The sequence below is a fragment of the Phascolarctos cinereus genome, unplaced genomic scaffold, assembly GCF_003287225.1.
Source record: "Phascolarctos cinereus isolate Bilbo 61053 unplaced genomic scaffold, phaCin_HiC Scaffold_4;HRSCAF=312, whole genome shotgun sequence".
NCBI lineage: Eukaryota > Metazoa > Chordata > Mammalia > Diprotodontia > Phascolarctidae > Phascolarctos > Phascolarctos cinereus.
In genome coordinates this window covers 671,236,656-671,263,492 of record NW_027555847.1, presented here as the reverse complement: position 1 = coordinate 671,263,492, position 26,837 = coordinate 671,236,656, and the positions used below count along the sequence as shown (strand labels likewise).

The 26,837-nt window shown below is 42.1% G+C and overlaps 1 protein-coding gene across 1 annotated transcript in view; it reads right to left on the bottom strand.

Moving 5' to 3' along the window:
- The window catches only part of SIN3B (SIN3 transcription regulator family member B), a 66,278-nt gene that overhangs the window by 7,235 nt on the left and 32,206 nt on the right, over window positions 1–26,837 (bottom strand). The window contains 10 exon segments of the mRNA XM_020969281.2: window positions 909–1,082; window positions 1,596–1,765; window positions 2,986–3,586; window positions 5,817–6,000; window positions 6,261–6,499; window positions 10,173–10,228; window positions 10,231–10,288; window positions 10,436–10,643; window positions 22,380–22,498; window positions 23,640–23,729. Coding sequence (XP_020824940.1) covers window positions 909–1,082; window positions 1,596–1,765; window positions 2,986–3,586; window positions 5,817–6,000; window positions 6,261–6,499; window positions 10,173–10,228; window positions 10,231–10,288; window positions 10,436–10,643; window positions 22,380–22,498; window positions 23,640–23,729 — 1,899 coding nt within the window.

Here is a 26,837-nt window from a genome sequence, read left to right as displayed (position 1 = left end):
CCTGGCACGCCTTGTGCACAGTAAGCCCTGGATAAATGTCTGCTGAATGAATGAATGAACGAATGAATGAATGAATGCATGAATGAATGAATGAATCATGACTGCTCCTGCTCTCTAAATCATTTGAGGGGAATGGAGGTAAGGGAATATGCATGTACACATTACTATGATAAAAGCTTTACATACATTATCTCATTTGATCCTCACAACAACCCTGGGAAACAAGTGGTATTATTATCCCTATTTCTTACAGTTGAGGAAACTGAGGCTGACAGAGGTTAAGTGACTTTACCAGAGTCACACACTTATTTGTGAATGCTAGGACGCTAGTAAGTTGAACTCAGGTCTTCCTGACTCCAGGCCCAGCGCTCTCTCCATTCTGCCACCCAGCTGCCTTCAAGCATTTGCTTCAAACTATCTCTAGGAAGAGCACATTATTTTCCTCATGTAACAAATAGAAAATGAAGCCCAGAAAAAAACCACAACACTCAGCTGCTGTAGTGCCCACAGTCACATTCTGGGAGCGCTCCACCATACCACGCCAGTCTTGCAGGTGTCCCCATCCTCAGCTCGTGACCCCCGGGCAGCTCTCTGGGGATGCTGCAAGTGGCCAAGGGATCAGTGAATGTGCTGCTCTAACCGCCTGGGACAGTGCAGCCAGCAGGGCAGGAGAGCATGCCCTCTGCCCAGGCTCTATCCCTGGCACCTCCAGTTTCTTTCCTAAGGGAAGGAGTGTGAGCTCACGTACGAACATTGGTTCTGGTGTCAGAGACCCAGATTCAGATCCTGCCTATGCTGCTGGCTCCAGGATGTGAGGCAAGTTACCTACCCTCTTTGGCCTCAGTTTCCCCAGCTATAAAATGAGGGGGCCAACACCATCGTTGCCTTTTCTGAAATTGGTTCCTCACCTTGAAACAGTTCTCATCGGCCATGCACCGCTCTGCCTTCCACTGGTAACTCGTCTCCTTGGCTGCACGGACACAGCGGGAGGACAGGTTCCCACCCGCTGCGCCTCGCTTCTTCTCACTGAGGTAGAGTTCCACCACTTTTAGACAAATGTCATCACTCACCAGGTGATGAAGCTGTGGAGTCAGAACAAGGACAACTGAGTACACACCTGCTTTACTGATTCCTGTGTGTCATACTCCCTAAAGAGATTTTTTGGAAAGTTAAAGGGGAAGAGAAAAGACGGACAGCCTGTGTGTGGGTCAGAATTGTAGCACTTTGTCCATGGGGAGCCTCCTTCTGGGATCATACCTTATTTGCCCAAAGTGTCAAATGGGACAGAGAGAAGCCATCTGAACTGAGTTCACAGCATTCAAGTCAAGAACCAAGCCCGGGGCTCTGGTCTCCCTAACTCCTATTTTACTGGTTAGTCCCCACAGACTCCTTTGAACTTGTGGCCCACAACGCCAGAAAGGCCACAGGGCCACCCTGGTAGGGCAGAGAGCCTGAGCAGGTGAACGGCAGAAAGCTTGGCTGACTTGAGAAAGGCCTCTGAGGGGGGGGGCACATGCCTGCAGGCACATAGAAGAGGGACTGGGACACCCCCCTCTACAAAGCTGCTGAGCCCCCTCTCTTTGCCCAACACTCACCTGCCGCACGATGTTCTGTACCAGCTTGTCCATAGTGAAGCCAATGTAGGCATGAATGGTAAACATCTCCCGAAGGGTGTCCTCATACTGTGTGGGATCAATGTTGCCCTCTAGTAAACTCCTTACCATGTCTAAAAATGCTGGGTAATATTCTTCCAGTTCCACCTCACCTAATTAAGAGATAAAATTCTTAATTCTTTCCAAGTCATCCAGAGGAAAAAGAACATCACCAACAAATAACAAAAGCATCCATGAAGAATCATCTCTGAAACTCAAGGGATTTATTTCTGCATCAAACGGTTCTGGGCCAGAGAGGGATTATCTCTGATGGCACGGAGTCACAAGCTTACAACGCTTATTCTAAGAAAGCTGACAACTGCTGAGTGACAACAATGAAATGATTTCTGGAAGCAAACTGACAAAGTGTCTATGTCTAGATGCCTCAATGTCACGTACACAATACTTCCAGAATCAGTGGTTTCATTAGTGAGATCACTCCTTCCACCAATGCAGATCACAACTCCTCTATGTCCAGAGTAAAGGTTTTATGCATTCTCAGGACAAAAACAGCCACTGCCTGGCAGCCACGATTCAAGGGATAAGGCTCCCGGCACTTCATCAGGCTGGTCACTAGATAAAGATCCACGCCAAGGGCACCGCCAGGCCCTACTCGAGGCCCTCACGGCTGGCTGGGGACTCGTCCAGGATGACAGAGGCAGCTAGGTGGCACAGCCTCCACGCCGAGCGGGGGCCCTGCCCACCACATCGGGGCAGCAGCAGCAGAAGAGTGTCTGGTGGGGAGTCTACACAAAGAATGAGAGCAAGATGTCTCACCTCACCATCATCTGCTATCAACTGGGGACCACGGAAAAAGATGAAAATGACAACCAACATCAACGTGGTTGAGGGGCTCTGGTCACTGTGCGTCCTAACCGGGTCTCGATTCCCACACTCACAAGCTCGCTGAGTGACTCTGCACAAACTGAGTCCCTTCTTGGAGGCTCCTTACACCCTCCATCACACAGCAATAATGATGCCCAGGCCCCACCTCGCAGGGTGGAGTGAGAAAAGCTTTGTAGGCTAGGGAGTGCTACATATAAAGGCAATCGATCCCTCCACGCGCTACAGACCCCAGACAAACGTCCCTTTTCTACACCACATGCAACCACAGCCCAGAGCTTTGCACCATGGCTCTGAAGAGACCACAAATATGCTAGCTGAACAGGCTTCCCTTATTTCAGAGTATGCAGGATACAAGCTGAGAAACTGAGCTTTGCCCCCTTGGCCACAGTGCTGTAACACCACAGGCATCAACACCAAGGGCACCCCGGGTGATCCCCACCGAGAGGGTGTGGAGGGCCCCTCAACAGGCCAGCCGCGCCGTGCTTACTTGGCTGCTTCAGACGCAGCTCCATTGCAGGGTCGTTGGATTTCTCCTTCCTCCCTTCACAGAGGAGTTTCTCTCTCTCCTTCTCAGTCCGATATTCTAAGAGCTGTTTCTGGGCCTGCCGGTAAATCTTTAAGAGCCTTGAACACAGAGTCTGGTGAAGGCGCAGGAAAAAATACCAGTTGTTGTTGGCAAAGAAAAGGCTGTAAACATCGTCCAGGGCCCCAGGCTGCTCAGGGGCTGCTGCTGCGGCAGCACACGAGCCACCCTTTTCGTCCAAGGGGCTGCTCTGTGGGAGAGACGCAGATTTTTTCCAGAGGTCGGCAGTGTCCAAATTCTGTCCCTGACTGTGTTCTCGGTCTTCATCTGTTGACTCTTCAGAAATGCCGAGATCCGAGAGCTGGGAAAAGAACAAGCTGGGCACAAAGTGGTGGACTATCTGCTGGATGGTACCCTGATCTTCCTTCTGGATCGTCGGCTGCCTCTTCACGTAGTAGCTGATGAGTGACGCCGCGTCCTCCAGGATCTGCTTGTCTTCATAGACAAAAACAAGATGGGGCTCGTTAGTCGGGGCGCCCCGGCCCTCCGAATGTTGTTCCTGATGCTGCAACAGGGGAGAAATGTCATTAGACAGAACACAATGTTTTCCCAATCAATAGTATCATTACTAGAAGTAGTGACAAGGGTTAAGTTGTGTTGTGTTTTTTTTTTTAAAGGAGGCACACAGTGTGAATGGTGGTCCAAGAGCTGAAGACCTGGGTTCAAGTCCCAGTTTAGCAAATAATTAGCTGTGACACCTTGGACAAGTGTCTCTAGCCCCCATATCAGTTTCCCCATCTGTAAAATAAGGGATGGAGTAGTTTATCTGTAAGGTTCCTTGAAGCTTGGCTTTTTCACACTCAATAAGGCCCATTCCGGTGCTGACATTTCATATCCTGAGGCCCCTCTTTGCCTGGACATTCTGTACGCTAAGGCACTCCCAGCTCTGACACTTTGTGTTCTGAGGGTCCTCCCAGCTTTGATGGTAGCAACATAAGAACTTAATGGAAAAGTCATCAATAACACTGAAGAGCCCCACAATCCTAATTTCTCTCTAGAAAATTAGGTCTTTTGCAAACTAGGCCTATTTAGTTTAAAAGAGGAAAACATGAGTCCAAAATCAAAGAATCTTTAGAGATAATATTTCAGAGACTTAGTCTAACCCAGCATTTTAGAGATGAGGAAACTGAGGCCTCTGGTGAGGTGACTCATCCAAGGCGATAAAGGGAGCATGTGGTAGGGGGGCCAGGACTGAATCAGGCTTTGTACCACCGTGACTCTCAAATTCTAGTCACATTACTAACAGAGCTGCTTATGACTCCTTTGTACTACCTGGTAAATCCCAGCAAAATAAACATAATCCGTGACAACACGATTACCACAAGAAATCCTTTCAAACCCTGGCACCATATAGCCTTGATTATACAAAGGACATAGGGCTGGGTGTGAGGTGGGGGATGGAAACATCGGCATGAAATCATCTGATGATACAACAGGCACATTAAAATTTAGACAGTCCTTTCTACACAACTCAGTGAAATGGACAACTCAAGCATCATTATCCCCACTCCCAAAGGAAGAAACCGAGGCCCACAAAAATGAAGTGAAAAGCCCAAGGTCCCAAGGCTGTGTAGTGGCTGAGCCAGGAATCCACGCAGATGCTGTGACTCCAAGTCTGCTGTTCTTTCCACTCTAACAGCTGCCTTGGGGGGCACCTGTCTAAAGCTGAAGTGAGAGCTGTAATGCATGTCACACTTCATCAAACCGACACCTGGTCTGACTTAAAGAGCAAAATAAATCGTCATTAAACATGGAAAGTAGAGACCTTGTGACTTCTTGGAATCAAAGGCCAGCCGTGGAAGGCCGTCTACCTGCTCTCCCACAGCCCTGCTCTCGCTGTCACCACCTGTCATATCTTCAAATTCCTCCAGAACTAGCTGCCGTCAGCGCGAGGTCTCCCATCCAAAGGAGAGCCTCCAACCTATCTGCCATTTAGTAGGTAGTCCTAACGAGATGCTGTAGCCAAAACTGCAACAGCCTTGGTGATGGCCAATCCAACCAAGCTAGGCTACCCTTCACATGACAAGTTAGGCCCTTACATACCTTCCAAACCTTCTTTAAAAATTAATCGGCTAGGTAGTACAGTGGATAGAGCACCAACTCTGGAGTCAGGAGGACCTGAGTTCAAATCCGGCCTCAGACACATAACACTCACTAGCTGTGTGACTCTGGGCAAGTCACTTAACCCCAACTGCCTCGCCCAAAAATAAATAAATAAATGAATGGATTGAATCTCTTACAGAATCTGTCAAATTTCTATTTGATCTGTCTGTGAGACTATCACAAGCTCGAAGAAGATTCACTTCTTAGGTATTAAAAAAAAATTCTCAATGCTCTGCCACACGGCTGCCCAAGCCAAAAGTAAGCAGATGACATGAAACCGTCAGTGCAAGTTGAGACCAGGAGCACTGAGGACACTGGAAAGAGCACGGCCATAAAATGTCAGCGGCTTCAAGTCTGAGGGCCTGTCACTAACAGGCTGTGACCCTGACAAATCACTTCACTTTAGGGCCTTTGCACCGTCATTTATCGAGGGCCCAGGAATGCAATGGTCCCTTCCAATCCGAGCATTCCGTGTCTCAAAGTTCCTCTCCCCTCTGCTATTCTGTGATTTATGTTCCAGAGTCCCGTCCAGCTTGGACATACCACGCTCTACAAGCCTCTTCTAGCTCTAACACCCTACGATTTACTGAAAGAAGGCATCTGGTCTCCTCTTACCTCTGGGCAAATCTTACCTCATCATAAACACTTTCAATTTCATTCAGCAAGCTTTTTGATCTAAGAGCTTTAGTATCATTTTGCTTAAAATTAACAGCCTGATGGTCAAGAGACTTTAAATACGCCTTCTCATACTGCTCCCGCCAGATTTTATTGAAGCCTTGCTGGGCTTCTCTCCATTCCTCCTCTTTTGCTTTTAGCCTGTGAAATACAAAGAATGTTCATTCATCAAGAAAAAACAGGGCACATTATTCAAACCTATTACATTACTGTAATATTTCCGCCAGCTTTCTGGTGTAAATCTTAATTCAGATGTGTGGATTAATTTTATGGCACTGTTAAATCGCTTAGGTGAAAGAAATTATATCTTCCCTTCTGCCCTCTTTAGCCCCAAACTGGGAAGCCATGGTGATGAGCTTCCCAATCTCCCTAAGCCACAGCAATGGAAAAACAGACAATACCTTTTTAGCACTACAGGAACAGCAGTCACTGGATTCTTCTTCAGACTTTCAATGATTTCTGGGGCTTTATCGCCATAAATTCGGTAGATCGCTCGTCGCTGGATGACTTCGGATGTCCCTCCCAGGCAGTCATCTAATCGGAATTTTTCCTGATCTTCTGGAGACATTCTGGAGAGCTTTTTCTGCACACTCTCCAATACTCGGATGGTGGCAAGGTTGGTCTCCAAGACAACATCTAACTATTAAAATAAATTCAGTTCAATGGATACTGATTAAGCACCTACCCTCTGTATAAGGTGCTGGACAGTGCAGCAGATAGAGCACTGGGCCTGAGGTCAGGAAGATCTGAGTTCAAATGTGACCTCAGAGAGACATACTAGTTGTGTGACCCTGGGCAAGTCACTTCACTTTGTTTGCCTCAGTCGCTTATCTATAAATGAGCCAGAGAAGGAAAGGGCAAACCACTTTGTCAAGAAAACCCCAAAAAGGGGTCATGGAAGAGTTGGACATGACTGAGAAATGACTAAACCACAATTGTGTATATGGCCAAAGGCTGACAAAGGAAAAACAGTCCCTGCCTTTAAGGAGCTTGTATTTTACTAAAGGGATGCAACATACACAAAATTAAATTAATACAAGGTAATGCAAATTAATTTCAAAAGGGAGAAAGTGCTAACAACTGGGGGAACAAGAAAAGCCTCATGTAGGAGGGGAAACCTGAGAAATGCGTGAAGGGAACTCAAGATGCTACAAGATGGAGGAGAGGAGGAAGAGCATTCCAGACACGAATCACCACACATGCAAAAGCACAGAGGCAGGGTGGGATTTGGTGGCAGCCGGCTCATATGATCTTAGGCAGCACTGGGAGAGGCACAGCTTCCTGGAAGAGACAGGCGGTAGTGCCATATCATATCTTCTCTGCAGTACTAGCATCAGTCCTGCAGAGCACAGTTTGAGGACACTGACAAGGCAAAGACTATACAGAGAAGAGCAACCAGTGAAAGGCCCCCTAAAAAGCCCATTTCACGTGCGGATAAGTTGAGGGAACAAAATCCCTTCCAATTCTCAAATTCTGTGATTCACTTATGGGAAATAGTTACTAGGCCAGTTTGACTAGAGTGAAGCCTGTGTGAAGGAAAGTAATAAGAAACAAGACTGGAAAAGTAGGTGGGAGCCTGGTGGTGCAGGGCTTTAAAATCCAAGTTGAAGACACCATATTTATCCTAAAGGCAACATGGAGCCAGTGAAGATTTCTTAATAAGGGAAATTAAATGGTCAGATCTTTACTTTAGGAATATCAACTTGGCATCTGTTTGGAAGATGGAATAGAGAGAGGAGAAACTAGGAAGTTATTCTAAGCATACTATTTTTCACTTTTTTTTTTGTGGGTTTTTTTTGGGGGGGGGTGTCTGTGTTTTCTTTTACAACATGACTAATATGGAAATGTGTTGCATGACTGCAGATGCATAACCTATATCAAATTGCTTACCATCTCAGGGAGGAGGGAGGAAAGGGAGGAAGAAAATCTGGAACTCAAAATTTTTATTAATTTATTTTGATTTATCAACAATCACTTCCATATGCTTTTGAGTTGAAAATTTTTCTCCCCCTTCCTCCCCCCCACCCTCCCCAAGATGGCGCACAATCTGATATAGGCTTTACATTTACATACCCATTAAACATATTTTCACATTAGTGAAGTTGTAAGTAAAAATTAAAACCAATTGGAGGAACCATCAGAAAGATGAAACAAAACTCAACAGAAGGTAAAAGTAAGTGACAGCTATTCGACTTCCATAGTTCTTTCTTTGGATGTGGACAGCATTTTCCATCCCAAGGACTCTGGCGATGTCTTAGATCCTCGTAATGCTGAGAAGGGTTCAGTTTAACAATCTTAGTCATTGCATAACATGGCTGTTATTGTGTACAAAGTCCTCTCAGTTCTGCTCACTTCACTCAGCATCAGACCGTATAAGTCTTTCCAGATTTTTCTGAAGTCAGCCTGTTCATCATTTCTTGTAGCACAATAGTATTCCATTACACTCATATACCACAACTTGCTCAGCCATTCCCCAATTGATGGGCATCCTCTCAATTGGAACTCAAAATTTTTAAAAACAAATGTTAAAAATTGTTTTTACACATAATTGGGGAAAAAACCTTAAAAAAAATTTTTTTAAAGGAAGACGGCAGGGCGGCTAGGTGGCACAGCGAATAGAGGACCAGCCCTGGAGTCAGGAGAACCTGAGTTCAAATCCGGCCTCAGACATGTAACACTAACTGTGTGACTCTAAGCAAGTCACTTAAACCCAATTGCCTAGCCAAAAAAAAGGGAGAGGGTCTTGTGCCCCATTTCATCACCACCGACTTTAGGAGGTCCTTATTTACTGTTAGCTTCCATCTGCCTTTGCAATTTCACTGATGCTAGTTCTACTCCCAGAAGAAAAAGGTCCAACAGCCACACCATATGACAAGTCCCTTAATTATATGGCAGCAACCAGGTCTCTGCCAAGTCTTCTCTTCTCCAGTCGAAATATCCCTCATTCCTTCAGTCAATCCTCACATCTCAAGAAAAGTATCCAAAATCGGCAAATCACTGGAATCATTTTTTTTTTCAGCTACCACATTCACTCTGGACACAAAGTTTATGATATTGAGAAATAGGACAGATTGTCTACAATCACATAAGCAGCCCTCTAGAATACATTCAGCTTCCTGGTGGGGACTCCCAAAGACAAAATTGCATGCCTCCCAACATCCATGAAGTCCTAAAAGTCACATGTGAAAGAGCACAAAGTCTGTCAGTCTTTAGATTCAAAGACAGTACTCAAACTGGCAATCAATGGGCTTGCAGGCAGGCCATGGGTCTTTCAGAATGACAGAGAGGAAATGCAAGACCACACAGAAACCTCTGCTCTCAGTTACTCAGTGGGGGAGGGTGGCAGCCACAAGAGCCCAACGTGGGCTGTAAAGAAGTGTAAAGATGTGCCCTGTGCACGTCTGGAATGTAATGTTCAGCTCTGGGTAGCACATTTGTGGAGGGACACTAACTTGACACACTATGTCCAGAGGAAGGGAACCAGTGTAAAAGGAAAACACAAATTATGTCATTTGGCTGAATATACTGAGGATACTGATCCTGGAAAATGCTGCAGCAACAGGAGGGAGACATGGTAACTTGGTCTTCAAACAGCTGAACAATTATTGTATGGAAAAGGGATTAGGTTTGTTCTCTTTGGCCCCAGAACAGAACCAGGACCAATGGGTTAGACAGAGATTTTGTCTTAATATGAGGAAAACCTCACTAAGAATAGAGTGGATAGCCTTGGAAGGTACTGAGTGTGCCATCACTGGGGATCTCCAGACAGAAGCTGGATAAGGTCAGATGAGAGGACCTCTGAGGTTGCCTCGAACTCTGAGGCCCTCTCTGAACCTCTGAACTCTGAAGCTATCAAAACTGGTTATTGATGGAAGAGGCTGCCCCATGAGCGAATGAGCTTTACGTTACTGGAGGAGGTACTGAAGCAGAGAATGGATAATCACCACTGGAGATGTTCCAGAAGGGATTCATGTTTCCACTAAAAACTGAAGCAAATTATCTCCACAGTTCCCAATTCCCTCTGGGGTTTGATGATTTGAAAGAAGAATGGAGGGGTGAAACTGACAGAAGAAGGTTAGCAAAAGGATGAACACTCCTAAACTAAAAACAGATCTAGATGAAATAAAATAAAAAAAATTAAAACATCAGCTGTAAAACTGTAGGACTATTCATCAAGGACACTGAAAGAATCAATTAGTTTAACCTCTAGCACGGATTCTCTAAGTCATCTGACTGCCACAGGGATGCTGGGTAGGAGTCATCAAAGCACCATGATATCAAAGGGTTGTGAAAAACAGCACAAACAAACACACCTCAAACCGTTCGTCCTCACAGCGATGCAGCTGCTCCTCATATGGAGTTTTTTTGAACTGACAAATGTAGAGTCTTCAGACCAGGATGGAAAGGACACCCAGGTATCATTTAAAACCTACGACAAGAGAAAAATTCAACATTACATGAAGCTTGTACCTCTCCCAACAATCACTCTGTCTCATTGGTTCCCCAGAATTCTGAAAAAGGCACGGTAAACATCCTTAAAATGAAGTAGAAAAAATCGCCACGAGGGCGGCAGTACCTCCTTGCATACGGCTGTCCTGCCGCTGCACTTCGGCTGCTGGTAAGTTTTGGGGAGTGCCCGGTAACTAGATCCGATGCGCTTGCAAGACGCGTAGTCAATTTCCCGACCAATTCCATCCCCCGATCGGTCACTCATGGGTGGTGCAAACGAAAGCTCTTTTACTCCCAAGAAGGACTTGAATTGGGCGAAGAGCTCTGGAAATTTTCTTCAAAAGTTAAAGGCATACCGTAAGTCCACACAGTCACGGCCTTCCCAAAGAGGTTTATGTAGTGTGAAGAAAGTAAGTGCTCAGTAAGTGTTTAGTAAATGAACACAGGAGCCTTGATCCTATCTCTAGCTCAGGGGCTCTTAACCTTTTTAGAGTAATGAACCCCTGTGGAAATCTGCTGAAACACGAACTCCTCAGAATGGTTTTTTTTTAATGCATTTAAAATGCATGGGATCTATGTGCATAAAATATATAGCATTATAGCGGGTACTAGTTATGTTGAAATATAGTTGTTGCTGTTTTTTAAGGCAATTGGGGTTAAGTGACTTGCCCAGGGTCACACAGCTAGTTAAGTGTCAAGTGCTTGGTCTGAGGCTGGATTTGAACTCAGGTACTCCTGACTTCAGGGCCGGTACTCTATCCACTGCGCCACTTAGCTGCCCCGAAATATAGTTATTAAATATAAAAAAAAACGTTTCAGGGCCCTAAGTTAAGAACTCTCTGTTCTAGCTATTACTGACAGAATCAGCAACTTAGTTATACAGCATTATCCTATACATAAGCTGGCAATTTTCTTGTCATATCTGGCTTGTGTAAAATCTGGGTGTAGCCTGTAACTGTTATTTTTCAGCGTATAACTTCATGTTGCTAATTCCTTTCAGATACAGCATCTCATTCTCTAGAGCTGGCCTATATTTAGACAAATACGGTCTGTACCTATCACATACCCAGCACCATACAGCTTCAATACTCTTTATGCTTTAAACAATCTTTCAGCTCTAAATACTCAGACCTGAAATTAATGCTACATATTTTGACTCTTATACCAGCAATGTTAATGACATAAAGTGGGCTATATTTCTGGCAAAGTTTTTCAAATGGTTATCCTATTTTCAGACTGTTACTGTCTAAAGTAGATATATTATTCATGCGGACCAATATTAAACACCTACTATGTGCAAAGCAGTGGGGGAAACACAATGTTCCAAGAAGATAAGACCTCTCCCCTTATGCCCACCCCCCCTTCATCTCATGATGGCAGGCAATGCGGTATGAGACATACAATAAAATTATTAGAGGCAGTGGAATGCAAGGTCTGAAAATAAGATTCCAGTTATATGCCATTGATCAATGTGTGGCAAGGAGGCAAGACAGCTAAGCAGAGTGGTATACCTGGAAGCCAGAAGGACCCAGGCTCAAGACCCACCTTGGCTGTTCACTATCTTTGGCAGAAATGTGACACGTCAATACAATCTGTTAAATTATACTGATGTGATAAGCTTGCCCTTCCCCCCCCTAAAATCTGGCATACAGAAGGTAAAGTATGAGTATAGCCTATAACTGGTGTTACTTTTTAGTGTGTAGCTTCATTTTTGTTTTCCCTTAAGAATATTTCGTTTGAATGATGTGGCCCCTATCTGGAGACAGACTATGCATTTTTAATTTAATAAGTTTTTATTGATGTATTTTGTATGTTTACATCATGACAGTTTTCCCCAGTATCACTTCTCTCTCCCTCCCAGAGAACTAATCCCATATAACAAATAGTATTTTCTTTTTAAGGCAACTGGGTTATTGGCAAGCCTGACTTGCCCAGGGTCACACAGCTAGTAAGTGTCAAGTGTTCGGTCTGAGGGCAGATTTGAACTCAGGTTCTGACTTCAGGGCCGGTGCTCTATCCACTGTACCACCTAGCTGCCCCTCAAATAGTAGTTTTTAAAGAGAAGAGAAAAAGAAAGTATCAGTATAATTAATCAACACAATGAAAAAATCTGAAAATACAATCAAGGACTCTGCATCTCTGCCAAGAAGACACTTCCACTGAAAGTATCTTTTTATATTTCTTCTTCTAAGCTAGGTTTGTTTAAAATTTTGCAAAATCTGCTTTTAACTTTTTGTATGTGGCTGTTTTGTTTATATCATTGTAGTCACTGTGTATTTCCTTGGCTGTTTCATTCTGTATCCGTTCATGTAAATCTGTCCATGCTTCTCTGTACTGGTCACATTCTTAATTTCTTTTCTTTTCTTTTCTTTTTTTTTAGGCAATTGGGGTTAAGTGACTTGCCCAGGGTCACACAGCTAGTAAGTGTCAAGTGTTTGGTCTGAGGCCGGATTTGAACTCAGGTCCTCCTGACTTCAGGGCCGGTGCTCTATCCACTGAGCCACCTAGCTGCCCCGTTCTTCATTTCTTACAGCACATAATTTTCCATTATATTCACATACCATTATTTGTTTAGCCATTTCCAAATCAAAGGACATCTACTTTGTTTCCAATTCTTTGCTATCAAAGAAGTGTTGCTATAAATATTGTGGAGTACATGGCAGCTTTATCAATGACCTCTTCAGGATATAAAGCCAGTAATGGAATCTCTGGGTCAGAAGGTATGGTTGTTTTAATCCACAGCTGAAGAACCTGCAGCCTGGAGGCAGCATGGGACCCTCTAAGTCCTTTGACTGAATCCAAACTTCACTGAACAAACCCCTTTAATTAAAAGATTTGTTCTGTAAAACTTGGTCTCAATCAAAAGACCGCACCCAAGGACCTACAAGGTCACATATGGCCTCGAAGCTGCAGGCTCCCCACCCATTTTAGTCACTTTATCTGCACAATTCCAAACTGCAAACTGTATGGATTTATAGCTTACATCAAAAATGCACTGGTGTGCCAATCTTCCCATAACCCCTCCAACACTGACTACATTATTACCATCTTTCCATCATGGTGTTAGGTGAAACTTTAAGGTTGTTTTTATTTGCATTTATCTTATGATTAGTGATTTTAAGTATTCTTTTACGTGTTTACAATTATTTACAATTCTTTTGAGAACTGTTCATATCCTATGATTTCTAATGTACTGGGGAATGGCTTTCTGTCTTTTAATACACACACACACACACACAAACATACCCTGAATAACAAATCTATTATCAGAGAAATTTGATTAAAAAAAGTTTTTCCATTCAACCAAGTACCTTTCTTACCCTAACTGCATTATTTTTGTCTATGAAAGGTATATGATCTGCTTTTCTTCTAGTTTTTTAAAATAGTGGGATCTTTAATATTAAGGTCATATATCCACTTACAGTGTATTGTGAAATATGGTAAAAGGTTTTGGTCTAAACCTAATTTCGGCCAGATTGCTTTCAAGTTTTTCCAGCAGCTTTTATCAAATAGAGTTCTTTCCTAACTAATTTACATTTTCCAGTTTATCAAACACTAGGTTATCAAGTTCCATTGTTTCTGATTATCTTCTGTCTAATCTGTTTCACTGCTCTAGCTCTATTTTTTAACTCATACCAATTGGTTTGGTAATTGCTGCTTAATAACATCGTTTGAGGTCCAGAAGTACTATTTCCCTTCCTCAACTTCTTTTCATCATTTCCTTTGTTAGTTTAGATCTTTTATTTTTCAAATGAAGTTTTTATTAAGTTCTATAAAGCATCCTTTTGACAATCTGATATAGCATTAAAAATGTAAATGTAAACTTCGGTGGTCTTGTCATTTTTGTTACACTGCCACAGCAAAATCACGAGCACTGAATATTCCTCCAGCTAGTTAAGTCATTCTAAATGCTGTCTGGGCTTTGGGAGGTGGATCTCCAGACACCTGATGAAGTCTGTAGTTACTTGGAGTGAGATTTCCCTATTGCTGTCTCTTGGATTTTATTACTATATATTAATGCTGTTGATTTTTGAGGGCTTCTAGTTCTCCATTATCTCAATTAGTATCTTTGCTAATTCCTTAGGATTTTCTAAATAAACCAACACATTATCAGCAAACAGGGATAGTTTTATCTCCTCTTTACCTGTCTTTATGCCTTTAATGTGCTTCTCCTCATTGCTATTGCTGGCATTTTCAGCACTATATTAAACAATAGCAGGGAGGGTGGCTTTCTTTCTGTCTTTACTGGGAAAGATTCTAGTGTATCGCCACTGCATATGATGCTTGCTTTTGGTTTCAGATACTTTTAAAATATTTTTAATGTGTTCCTCCATGCCTATACTTCATAGGATTCTTAGCATAAATGAGTTGTAAAGGCTCTCTGTTCCTTATCTGTTGAGATAATCATGTAGTTTTGGATGTTTTTATTTTTGATATGATTGTCTTCCTAATGTCGAAACACCTTTGTATTCCTAGTATAAATTCAACTTGGGTCATTATGAATGATTTCTTGGATAATTAGCTATAATCCAATGTAATTTTACTTAAAAATTTTGAAGCGATATTCATTAATGATACCAGTCATTCACTCAAAAAGCATTTATGAAACACCTAGTATGGGCCAGGCACTGTGGTAAGCACTGGAGTTACACAGAAATGTCAAAGACAGTTCCTGCACTAAAAGAACTTATAGTCTCATAAATAAAATGGGAATAATTATGGGTAAACAAGATATATACAAAGTAAATTGAAGATAATCAATAGGAGGATGGCTTAGCATTAAAGGATACTGAGAAAGGCTTCCTGAAAAAAAGTGGCATTTTCGCTGAGACTCTAAAGCAGCCAGAGAAATTAAAAGGCACAGACGATGAGGGAGTAAATTCCAGGCAGGAGGGACAGCCAATAAAAATGCTCAGTCTAGAGATGGAAAATCTAATTCAAAGAACGAGAAGGCCAGTATCACTGTATCTCAAGTCCACAGGTCTGCAGTTCTCATTAGGTGCTTTATCCTTCCCTGGTTGAGCTATTATGACTATTTTTGTTTCAAAAAAAGAAGTCTGGCAGGGTGCTTTATCAATTTTTGAGAATAATTCGTGTGGTATTAGTATTAACTGTTTTTTAAAAATGTGATAGAATTTTCCTGTGAATCCATCAGGACCAGGAGATATGTTTTAAGATTTCTATTTAGTTTTCGTTGGTCTGGATATTTCATAATTCTGAATATATTTGTTTCTTTTACATTCTTACTTTTTCTTGGTTTTGTTGAAATTATACCATCTGCTACTTTGTTGAGTTGATTTTCTGTCCTCTTTAACCAGATTGGCTAAAAGTTTATCCATTTTGTTAGTCTTTTCAAAAAACTAGCATTTACTTTTATAGTTTCTAAAGGATATTTTTGTTTCCAGTTTATCTGTTTTTTTAATTTTTGATATCGACATTTTTGTGTTTAACCTTACTGCTGGCTTTCTAAATTTTAAAAATGCATGCTCAGTTCATTAATTCCTTTTCAATTTTGTCAATGTACATTTGTACGATTTTTCTCCAGATAACTGCTTTATTTAGGTGCATTCCAGAAACTGTTGGTATTGTTGTTTCACCATTATCATTTTATATTATCATTTCAATGATTGTTCTTTGACCCACCCTTTAGGATTTCATTAAGTTTCCATTTGGGTCTCTGACTTTTGTTTGTGATCCTTGAGCTATTTTTATTGTGTTACAGTCTGTAAAGGATGTATTTATATTTCTGCCTTTTTAACACTTGTTTACACTATCTCTGTGCCCTAATGGTCAATGTTTGCAAAAGTTTCATGTGGTGCTGAGATATGTAAAGATATAGATATACAGATGCACACATACACACATCTCATTTAGAAAATGCCATAAGTTTTTTCGCTGTTTTCTCCACCAATTTGTTCAGTTCTGTATTTTTCCATCTGTTTTTTTTTTCTGTTATAGAAAATTAAAGACATGAAAATCTCCTGTCACTACTGTTTTACTATGTCTTCTGGAAATCAGTTAATTTTTCCTTTATGAATTTAGATACTAAAGCATTTGGAGCGCTTAAGTCTAATATTGATATTGGTTTGTTCTCTGTCTATGGTTCATTTCGGTATAACATAGTTTCCTCAATTCCTTTTTATGTTCTGAATGTAATTATTTTGTTTGATACCATGACTGCAAATACTGCTTTTCTGGATTCATCTGATACATAATAAAAATTTTTTCTAATCTCTCATTTTGATTTTGTCTCTGTTTTTTAAAAAATGTGTTTATTTTAAGAAACAGATTGTGGGGTTTTACTTTCTTACCCAATCTGTCACTTTTTTCATTTCTTTAGATCATTTAATCCATTCACATTCAAAGTTATGAGTCAGTTTTATATCTCCCTCCATTTGTCTTTAATTTCCCCCAAAAAAACTGAAACCTGGAAGTACTACATCTCTTCATTTATTTTAGCTTCATCTCTGTAACAGCAACCCTGTATTCATTAATTCTCTTCACATCACCCTCACGTTTTCCCCACTCCCATTTATTACCCCCTCCCTAGTTCTGCTTTTTTCTTGCTTACTTTTATTTTACTTACTTCTTCCTCCTTTCCCCCTCAATCAAGTAAAATTTCCCTTCCCCTCCCCTTCAATTTGTGAAGTTTTTAAAAGTCCATTTTCCTATGCCTTTTCCTAGACTTTAATTCTCTGATTCATGGCCCTCCTCTTATTTATTCCTTCTTTATTCTCTGTTTATCTGATCGAATTAAAGCTTCTTTAGTACCTATTTTGGAGTCCTTCTCTTTTAAGTTCTATGTTGTTGCCTTGTAGATCTTGCCCCAAAGATCCCTTTTTTCAGTTGTGCCTCACTCTTAGAAATACCAATTCCTAAAGGTGATAGAGTAGACTCTACCCTATGGTAAAATGCGTCCTACGTCCTAGACTGTGCAGTTCATTATTGACTTCTGCCTTTCCCATGGTCATTCTTTTCCCATTTGCTTTGAAACATCCTTTGGTCTATGGACCTTCCCAGTCTTCTAGGTTTCAGCTGCCCACAGCAGCTCTGATTCCCCTTCTCCTGATGCAAGATGAATGGAATCTCTAAGCTTCAGATACCTGCAGATGATACCCACTGAAAGGTCCCAATCTCCCTTTACAGAATAGCTCTCTTCTACCATGGGAACATTCATTACTGCTGCCCTCTCCCACTACTGAAACAAGACTTCTCCTCTTCTTTTGCCCTTTTTCAATCCCTCCGCTCTGCCTCTTCACCCATTCTCCTGTAGGCTCTCTTCTTCCCAAGGGAATATGAGGGTTATTTTACCTTCTTTGTTAACTTTTGACTTGTTTATGGCATGTCACATATTCCCCTATATAATTTCCTTCCCTTACCCCCCCTTTATGCACTCTCAAATCCTGTAATTTTGCCCCTTGTAATTTACCAAAAAAAATGTATTCAACTATAGGTGGAGGATTACGAGGTCTGGTCTATAGTTTCAGGCCTGTTTCTCCAGCACCACTTCTATTTACTTTTTGTTTTCATCCTTGTCTCTGCATATATATTTAGAAAGAAATCTTTTAATTATCCCTCTGTTGTTAATTTGTTATTGTCATCATTGGTTGCTGTATTTGTTTCTTGTATTTCCATTGTCTGCAGTGTCTGAGAAGCAAATAATTTCTTCCAGTATGGTTTTTCTAGAAATGTTTTGAACACCTCTTTAACGAACATCCACCTCTTTTCATTATCGGTTAGGCTCAGATTTGCAGGGTAAGTCACTTTATTATGCATCTGAGCTTCTTTGTGCTTTAGAACATATTAGTCCATTTCCTCTGTGGTTTCTGGTGGGTGTCAAAAAGAGTTATGTAATTTAAATTTCCTTTCCTTTATATTTGGGGGTCTTTCTTCTGGTTGTTTGCAGAATTTGCTGTTTGTCAGTCAAATTGTTGAATTTAACCATGTCTTGCAGTTTGCAGGACATGATTTATTTATGGAAGTGCTCCGTGGATTTTTTTGACTGGCACTTTGCTTTCTATGTTCAAAAGTTCTGGGCAGTTTTCTTGTACTATTTCTTGCATTGTTTTTCAGGCTTTTTGACTTGTGTTCTTCTGGTGGACCTATAACTAAGTTGTCTTTACATATCCTGTCTTTGAGATCATGTTTTGCTTGTATGGTAAGCATATTTCCTTTTAATGTAACTGCTTTTTACTTCTGTTCTCCGAATTGTCCCTCATTTCCATGCATTTTCACTCACAGTTATTCTCTCTTTCCTTTGGTGAAATGCCATAGTAAATACATGTTTATCTCTTCTGCCAATTACTTTCGCTGCGCAGACCATAAATTTTGCTTTCACAAGTATTATTTTTTCTTTTAAACCATTTAGGAACATCTTCCTATAGTTTAGTTTCATGTTCTCTTGGAAATCCACAAGGTCCTCTGCCTCATCAGGTGTTATTTTCTATTAACTGAGCTTTCTTTCCCCTGAGATCTTTGGTAATTTCAGCCTTTTTATTTTCATATAATCTTCTATTCCTGACTTTCTCACTCCTTCCCTTTCTCTTTGAGCATGCTTTCCCTGCAAGCTGGACTTCTCAGTTGTCTCAGCTTTCTCTCCAGCTCACCTTTGCCCCAAGTGGCTTCCAAGGGGACAGAACTGATCCAGCTGGACGCTGAGCTCTCCCCTTCAGGTTGAGTGGGGTGCCATTCAGCCACACAGGCTCTGCCCCAGTTCACTCTGCTCCCTGAGCTCTGCTGCACAAAGCTGCCTCAGTGCACACTGCTGTCACAACCAAAGCAATTTTCTGCTTTCTGGATCTCCAAGAGATCTCTATAGAACAGAATGATGGTTGTAGAATTGGTTTCTGTCGAGAGCCAGTGGGTTGTCTTGTGCAGTCTTGCTACTACAGCATGGGGGGACTGGGAGTGGGAGAGGTTGAGGCATTGGGTTAGGGATTATTGAGCTTCTCTGTTGTTAGCTGATCTGGTCTTTACTTCTTTGGGGCCCTTGGTATCCTACATGTATTGTGGAGACAGCTGAAGCTGCTTTATTCCTTGCACATATAACTACTATTTCAGAGAAGTTTAAGAAGTCATGGGGATTGGAGAAAACGTCTAGTCTTCTATCTCGGTAGTTATGTGACCCAGAAATCTGCACACTTTTGTCTGTCACATGACTGACCCACAGAGTCATAGGTCCACAATGCAATGTATACAGGGGACACCAGCAGCTTTGTAAGGAAATATCAAGGGGCAATTTCAGGGGCAGAGAGATGCTCTAGTTGAGACACATGAGTTAAGAGGCTGTAAGTCTTCCCTCTCCAACTAGTGGAATGGGAATTTGTGAGATCGTGTGCTTATGTGTGTATGAGATAGTTTTCTGTCATCTGCTTTGTTAATCTTTCTAATAAAATGCTTTTATTTTGAAAAAAATGCAGTATGTAATTGACTTTTCAATTAAATGTATTTATTTTGAAAAGGCTGCAATAACTTTCTTATGACCTTGGGCAAGTCACTCAACCACCCTGGGCCTTAGTTTCCTCATCTGTGAAACAGGGGATTTGACTGGATGGCCTCCAAGATCCCTTCTGGCTCTAATTTTTTGACCCTATGACCTTCTTTATCAAAAACTTCTTCCTCATTTGGAATTAAAGGACTTTTCAGTCACATATGAATGAAAACTTAGGCAGAGTTTATGTTGAAAAGTTATATATTTGCAATAAAAGGCTAGAAATTCCTACCCTCCCACAAAGCTGCCAAACTGCTATTTCAAAAACATGGGTCTGACCATGTATGCCACTCCCCTGCTCCAGAAGCTCTACTGGCTCCCCTTTGTCTCTAGAATTAAACACCAGCTGCTCTCATGCCCTTTCTCAACCTAGCCCTAGTCTACAGTTCTCAGGCTTACTCTGCACAGCAGCTAGACTCACCTGCCTGCTGTTGCAGAATTTCAGGCCGCTGCCTCCTCCTCACCTCCATTTAAGAGAGTCCATAACTTCCTTCAGAGTTGAATCCAAGTGCCACCTATGAGAGGCATTTCCTGGCTCCCCTCCCCAGCTCAGAGCGCTCTCTCCCAACACTACTTTGTGCATGTTTGGGGTTTTTTTTGGTTGTTGTTGTATTCATACTATTTCCCCAAACTAGACTGTCAGCAACTTGAAAGCAATGACTGTTTTTCTTCTATATTTTTATTCCAAGATTCTGGCCCACAACAGGTACTTAATAAATGCTTTTTGAATGAATGTTGAGAAGTGGCTTTTGTGTTGGCATAAAATATTCTAAGTAAAAAAAAGCACGTGTGTTCACGTTTGGGGAATAAGGTCTTTTAAAGTTAGACCTCAACTCTTCCACATAAAATGTGTTTCCATAACTAGCACCAGATGCTGGTCTTCCTTTTACACAAACCCATCAAGATGGATAGAGCAGAGGCTCCTGGCTAATTTGTTTAACCATATTATTTTCCTGAAGTCTATTCTTTCCCAAATAAGCATTACCACCAGGCTGCAAATGATGGTTATGGTCAATAATAAAGACAATAATTTAAAAGGCACATTCTTATATGATTACTAACTCTCCACTAGTCTAACTGATGCTCAATTGTGACACGAAGGTCCCTCTACCTCCCTCCTCAACTCTTGCAGGACAGGCCAAATAAGTGAAAAATCAGACATACCCTATCAAAACAAGAAGGCCCTCGAGGACATAGAGGCTATTACTTGAGATCTGCCTTGCTCAAGCTCAACATAGAGAGGCTCATCCCCAAAAGGCCAACACTTCTGCTACTCACAGCCACCAACAGTCATCAACACTGCACATTAAACTGTACTTGGGACAGCCATATGTGCTAGGGGCAGAAGTGCTGGGAACGTCTTTAAAATACTTAAATACTGTTGGCAGATGTAGTAGTAGTAGTAGTAGTAGTAGTAGTAGTAGTAGTAGTAGTAGTAGTAGTAGTAGTTAGTAGTAGTAGTAGTAGTAGTAGTAGTAGTAGTAGTAGTAGTAGTAGCAGTGGTATAACTGAGTGCTTGAAAATGCAAAAGATGTGTGATTTCAGTCCCCCAGTGAAGACTGCAAGATGCCTCTGACTTGGGAGACGAGTCCCAGGGAGGTGCCTAAGGTACAGAGGTGGAATGACTTGCCCACAGTCACACAGTGATCAATGTCAGAGGCAGAAGTGGAATCAGGCCTAGCACTTTATGCATTATCAAAAATATGCCCAACCTGAGCATTATTCATAATGATGAAAAGGAGAAGAAGGAAGAAGAGGAGGAATGCTTTTTATCCCTTCAGGAAAAGTCTTACTCTGATGTTTCACTGATGGAATGAAGGTGACTTCTTCTTCTTTTTTTAAAATTTTTTCTTTTTTGGTTTTTTGGCTAGGCAATGGGGTTAAGTGACTTGCCCAGGGTCACACAGCTAGTAAGTGTTACGTGTCTGAGGCCGATTTGAACTCAGGTCACCCTGAATCCACAGCCGGTGCTCTATCCACTGCGCCACCTAGCTGCCCTGAACGAAGGTGACTTCTGAAATGCGTTTTAAATATGACACTGTCAGCTCAAGTGTAATAACGGCAGTCAAGGTCTCTTTCAGCATTATAAATATATGCTTGTAATCCTACATGCAAAAATCCTCAGCTGCACTCCTGCTCACAGCACTGGAAGAGTCAACCCACACTTAAAAGAGGTTACAACAGTAGACTAATTACAATCTAGGAAATCTGGGAACCAAGGCTTAACCATTTCTACTAATAATCTCAGAGCAACTTAGAACATATTTGAGCAAGTAATGAAACTTACAACATAAAGGGTAGGATACTGGATTAGTTGGAGAGACCAGGGTTCAGATCATACCTATGACACTAGCAGTGTAACCTTGGGTAAGTCAGTTCACATATCTGAGTCTTAGTGTCCTCCTCTGTAAAACAGGGGTGATGACACCTACCTCACAGGGTTATTGGGAGGCTCCCATGAAATAAAGTGCATAAAGTGTTTGCAAACTTTTTTTGGGACTACATAAATGTCATTCTTATTCATCGTTTGAGATATATTTTTTTTAAATCACACAAAGCACTGTTTAAGGCATTAGCTCACCCTAAGAAAGGGGTGACCAGTTGTAGAAGCTCTGAGCCAGAAACCAACTCCTGATTGAAGAGTGCAATGCAGCGGAGGAAATTTTCATAGACTTCTTGGCTTTTTAGTACCCGGCGTACCTAAGAAAGAAAGAGTAAAGGACTTTAGAAAGCTCTGTGCTGAAGATCTCTGCCATTTCTAAGACTTCCAATCCTAGTCCAGCTATTATCCTGCTTGTAAATCATTAAAAGCATGGTTTAAAGTAAATAATGAAAACAAACAAAAAAAAATAACTATTTCCCACATTTTATGCCACTTTCCCCACAACCCCATGGGGGAGGTAAGTAGGAGAGGTTATCATTATCCCCATTTTAAAGATAAGGAAATGGAGGGTCAGCAAGGATTTGACTAAAAGTATCAGCACCAGAATTCAAACCCAGAAACCCAAGTCAGTCTCTTGATTCCATACCCAAAATGTTATAACACCACACTGTCCAAATACTAGCTATTACTGGATCCTAACAACCGAGGCCAATGCTATATATTTTCAGTATCATGTAATGGCACCACAGTACTAAGACACAGTGACACTAAAAGTTCCAGCTCTGTACCTTTTATGGATTCCTTCCGATGGGAGAAGGAGGATAGTTTGCCTGACAGCTAACCTACATGAGCAGCACGCTAGGAGGTCCAGCAGGAAGGTGTGACTGCTCTTAAAAGCTGGGAAGTATCACTTACCATAAACTTCAATATTTTTAAGGCGCTGACATTTGTCAGTGTGGGTGTGGCCAGAAAAATTTATTCTCTGTTGGTCTATGAGTCTCTGCAAGCTAAGTTAAGCAGTTCCTCAGACAAAAGAAGCACTGGCCAGTGCTCATGGTCTTCCCAGACTGAAATGACTGTGGTGTAAAGCATCAATAAAATAAAAAAAATAAAAAATAAAAAAACCCTAGAACTAATGTTTCCCCACCTTGGACAGCCTGCCAGTTTCAGAGCAGGGTTCTAGTGAATTGCCACAAACCATTAATCACCAAAAAGAACAGGAGCTGACCAATCTGGGTTTCCCTTGGAAACTTAGCTTAAAGTCAATGCAGCAGCAAAACGGTCTTCCCAAGGATTTTTCCAAAGTGCTCGCCAGAAACCCAGCTTTTTCTTCTCTCCAGTTCCAAATCAATGCTCCAAATCAACAGAACAATGAATTGTCGGAAACGAAAAGGAAAGGAATGCAGAACAGTGGACCAGAACCCATAGTTTCCCAACAGAAGGGATCAAATTACTGACCTTGTCAAAGAAAGAAAATTCTTGCAAAGTTCCATATTTTCCCACAGCCGCGACAGACAGATCTTTGGTCCCTCGCAATTTCATTTTCTTCTGTTATGAAAAGTTCAGCGCTGTTAAAGCAGTCTGCATGCACCAAGCACTCAACAAAAGCTAGCTGGAGACATGAACACAGGGCACCTCTGCTAAGAGTTCCCATTCCACCCTCGACAATCACCACTCCCTTCTCAGGTTCCTTCCTTGGGGCACCCCGTGCTGACGCCTCCCTGTTATCTGCCCTCCTCCACCAAGAGACACAAGCAGTGTCTGAGCCGTCTTTTGTAGCCCTAGTGCTTAGCACTGAAGACATGGGGTAAACTGAATCATATCCAAAGAGATGAGACATAGAATCAGACCCATGGTCTTTCTGGCCCGGTAATTTCCCTGGAAGAGGTGCTGTGGTCCAGGTTATACTTAAAAGGCCTTCCCTTTCTAGATCCCAAATTCATGTCTTTCTTGTCCTGCTGAAGGAGATCTAGTGCCCAGGTTCTGGTTCTGGATCATGAGGATCATTCTGGAACATTCTGCCCAAGTTCTCTATGTTTTGTTAAATCACAGGCACACATCAAGGCTGAGCATCTCTTCCCCAATAAAGTCTGTTTCACTAGGGACCCAGGAGCAGAAAAGAACTTGAGAAGCCAACTAGCTCACCCCCACACTCTGCACTGAACTACAGGGGCCTAGAGAAACTGAGCGATTTACTCAAGTTCACAAAGACAGTAAATGACAGAGTTAGAATTTGAACCCAGGCCCTCTGGCTCCAATATCACTGTTAGCATGTTAGATTCTCATCTAAAAGGAATCACTGCTACCTGCTCTGGTATTCTTGAGGCATGGTACCAGAATATAGTTGTGTCTGAGTGGGACAATGTCTAATGCCATTTTTAATGAAAACCAGCCATCAATTTCAGCCTCGGCTACACACTGAGCTAGTAGGACACAGCCAATTTGCTGGGCCACACTTGAAACTTGGTAGGATGTACCAGAGCTTGCACTTGGGTTAAAAAAACTTTTAATAACCTAAGATCATGTGATTTTAATAACGCACAGACCAAAATGAGGCATCCTGTAGCAAGACTTTAGTAGAGGCCTCCTGAATTTAACATAACTCAAGGAGAGCCAAGTAGTACATTTTTGTTGATGTACTCCCCTGCCCACTCCCCACTAACTACTTCTTAAAACATAAAACAATTGCTGAACAAATTACAGCTTGTGAACGTAATGAAGAACGTAATGTGCTAGCAGGGTCACAGCAAAATGAGAAGCCTTTAAGAACTGATGCAGAGTGAAAGGAACACAACGACAAGAACAATCTGTGAAACTCTTAAAAACTCTGGTGAATGCAATGTTCATCAAGGCTCAGAGACCTCACGCAAATGAGAGCTTAGACTGCAATGAGAGGAATATCCTCCAATAAGAAGATGACAGTCCCACTGCCCTGGTCAGACCGCAGCTACAATGTTGTGTCCCATTCTGGGCTCCAAAGCTTAGGATAGTCACTGATGAGCTGCAGTGAAATGGGTTCAAGATCATACTGTGTGAGGACAGGAGTAAGCAAATGGAAATATTTAGCTGCTCTCTTCTGAAGACTGGGGGAATGAAGAACCCCTGGCAGCAGTCCTCAAGTACTGGAAAGGCTGTAGCTTAGAAAAGGAATTAGAGGGGCAGCTAGGTGGCTCAGTGGATACAGCTCCAGCCTTGGAGTCAGAAGGACCTGAGTTCAAATCCAACCTCACACACATGACACTGGGCAAGTCACTTGACCCCAACTGCCTCACAGAAAGGAAAAAAAAAAAAGAAGAGGAATTAGACATGTTTTTGTTCTGTTTTGACCCAGAGGGCAGAATCAGGAAGAGTGGATAGAAGTTTCAGAGAGGCAGAATTAGGCTGAAGAAAAGCAAAGCCTTATGACGAGAGCTGTCTAAAAGAGTAAGTAGTAGGTTACCTCTCTCCCTGGAGATCACAGTCAAGCCTGTGTTGAACTAGAGTACCTCCAAGAGCCCTTCCAACTCTGCGGTTCCATGACACTTAGCACTGACAAAGAAATCTCTGAAGTTACTGAGGTCTATGGACAGCTTGCCCCAACACTTTGGGAGCCTCAGGTTTACTTGACAGTTTTTGTCTTTTTCAACACTGACACACTGACTCGTCTAATAAGATCCTAATACAGAAAGTTCTCTCCAATGAAATCCCTGACCCTGACAAATGATTCATCATCAGAAAGACAGGTAGTTTTTTATCAAGGAAAATGACATTAGAAACGATGTGTCACCATCTGATTTGCCCCTAGAGCCTCAGGACCAGGAAGCCTCTCCATCTGACCTGCAGCTGAAGCCCACTCCCTGTAGGTGCTGTCTCCCCCTACTAGAGTGGGAGCTCCTTGACAGCAGGGATGGTCTTGCATTTCTGTTTGTGTCCCCAGCACTTAGCACAGTGGTTGGCACAGCGGCATTACTTCATAAATGATTTATCTGCCCACTGAGCCATCTAAAGGCCTGCAGGGTTCCTCCATAAGGAAAGCATGAGCTCTGACGCAGGGATCGTAAGGAATCGCTTTGGTCTGCTCAAAGGCCACCCTGCTACCTTCAGCACCCTCAGTTGGGTTGTAGAGATTACAGTAAAATGATCTCCTTATAGACAAGCTCTCAAGATGATTCCCAACTTTTTTATGATCAGGAACTACTATGCTCTTCACTTGAAGATTTCCCAGTGGGGAGAACAAAGTCCTGCAAGGAGTAATGGGAAAGTTTTCAAAGTACTCTTATGCCCAATATTTTATCTGATCTTTACAATTACTGTAAGAAGGACAGAGAAGCTATTACCATCACATATGAGAAATGAAGATGTTGAGGCAGAGAGACATCGAATTAAGGTCACACAAATAATCAACAGCAGATCTAGACCTAGTAGAAAACACCAGAACTGGAAGGGATTTTTACAACAGAAACTGCCAGGGCTCAGAAGGCCTCAGAACACAGAACTTAGTCACATCAGTAACTGAGGAGATCACCCTTAGAACACAGGATGTCAGGGCCAGGAGAGCCTTAGTGCCAAAGCTAGGAGAGAAAGACAGTAAAGGGACATGCCCACTCTCACAAAGCAAGTTCATGTACTAATTTCTATATTCTTTCACCTACACCTTGCTGCTTCTACTTAGCATCT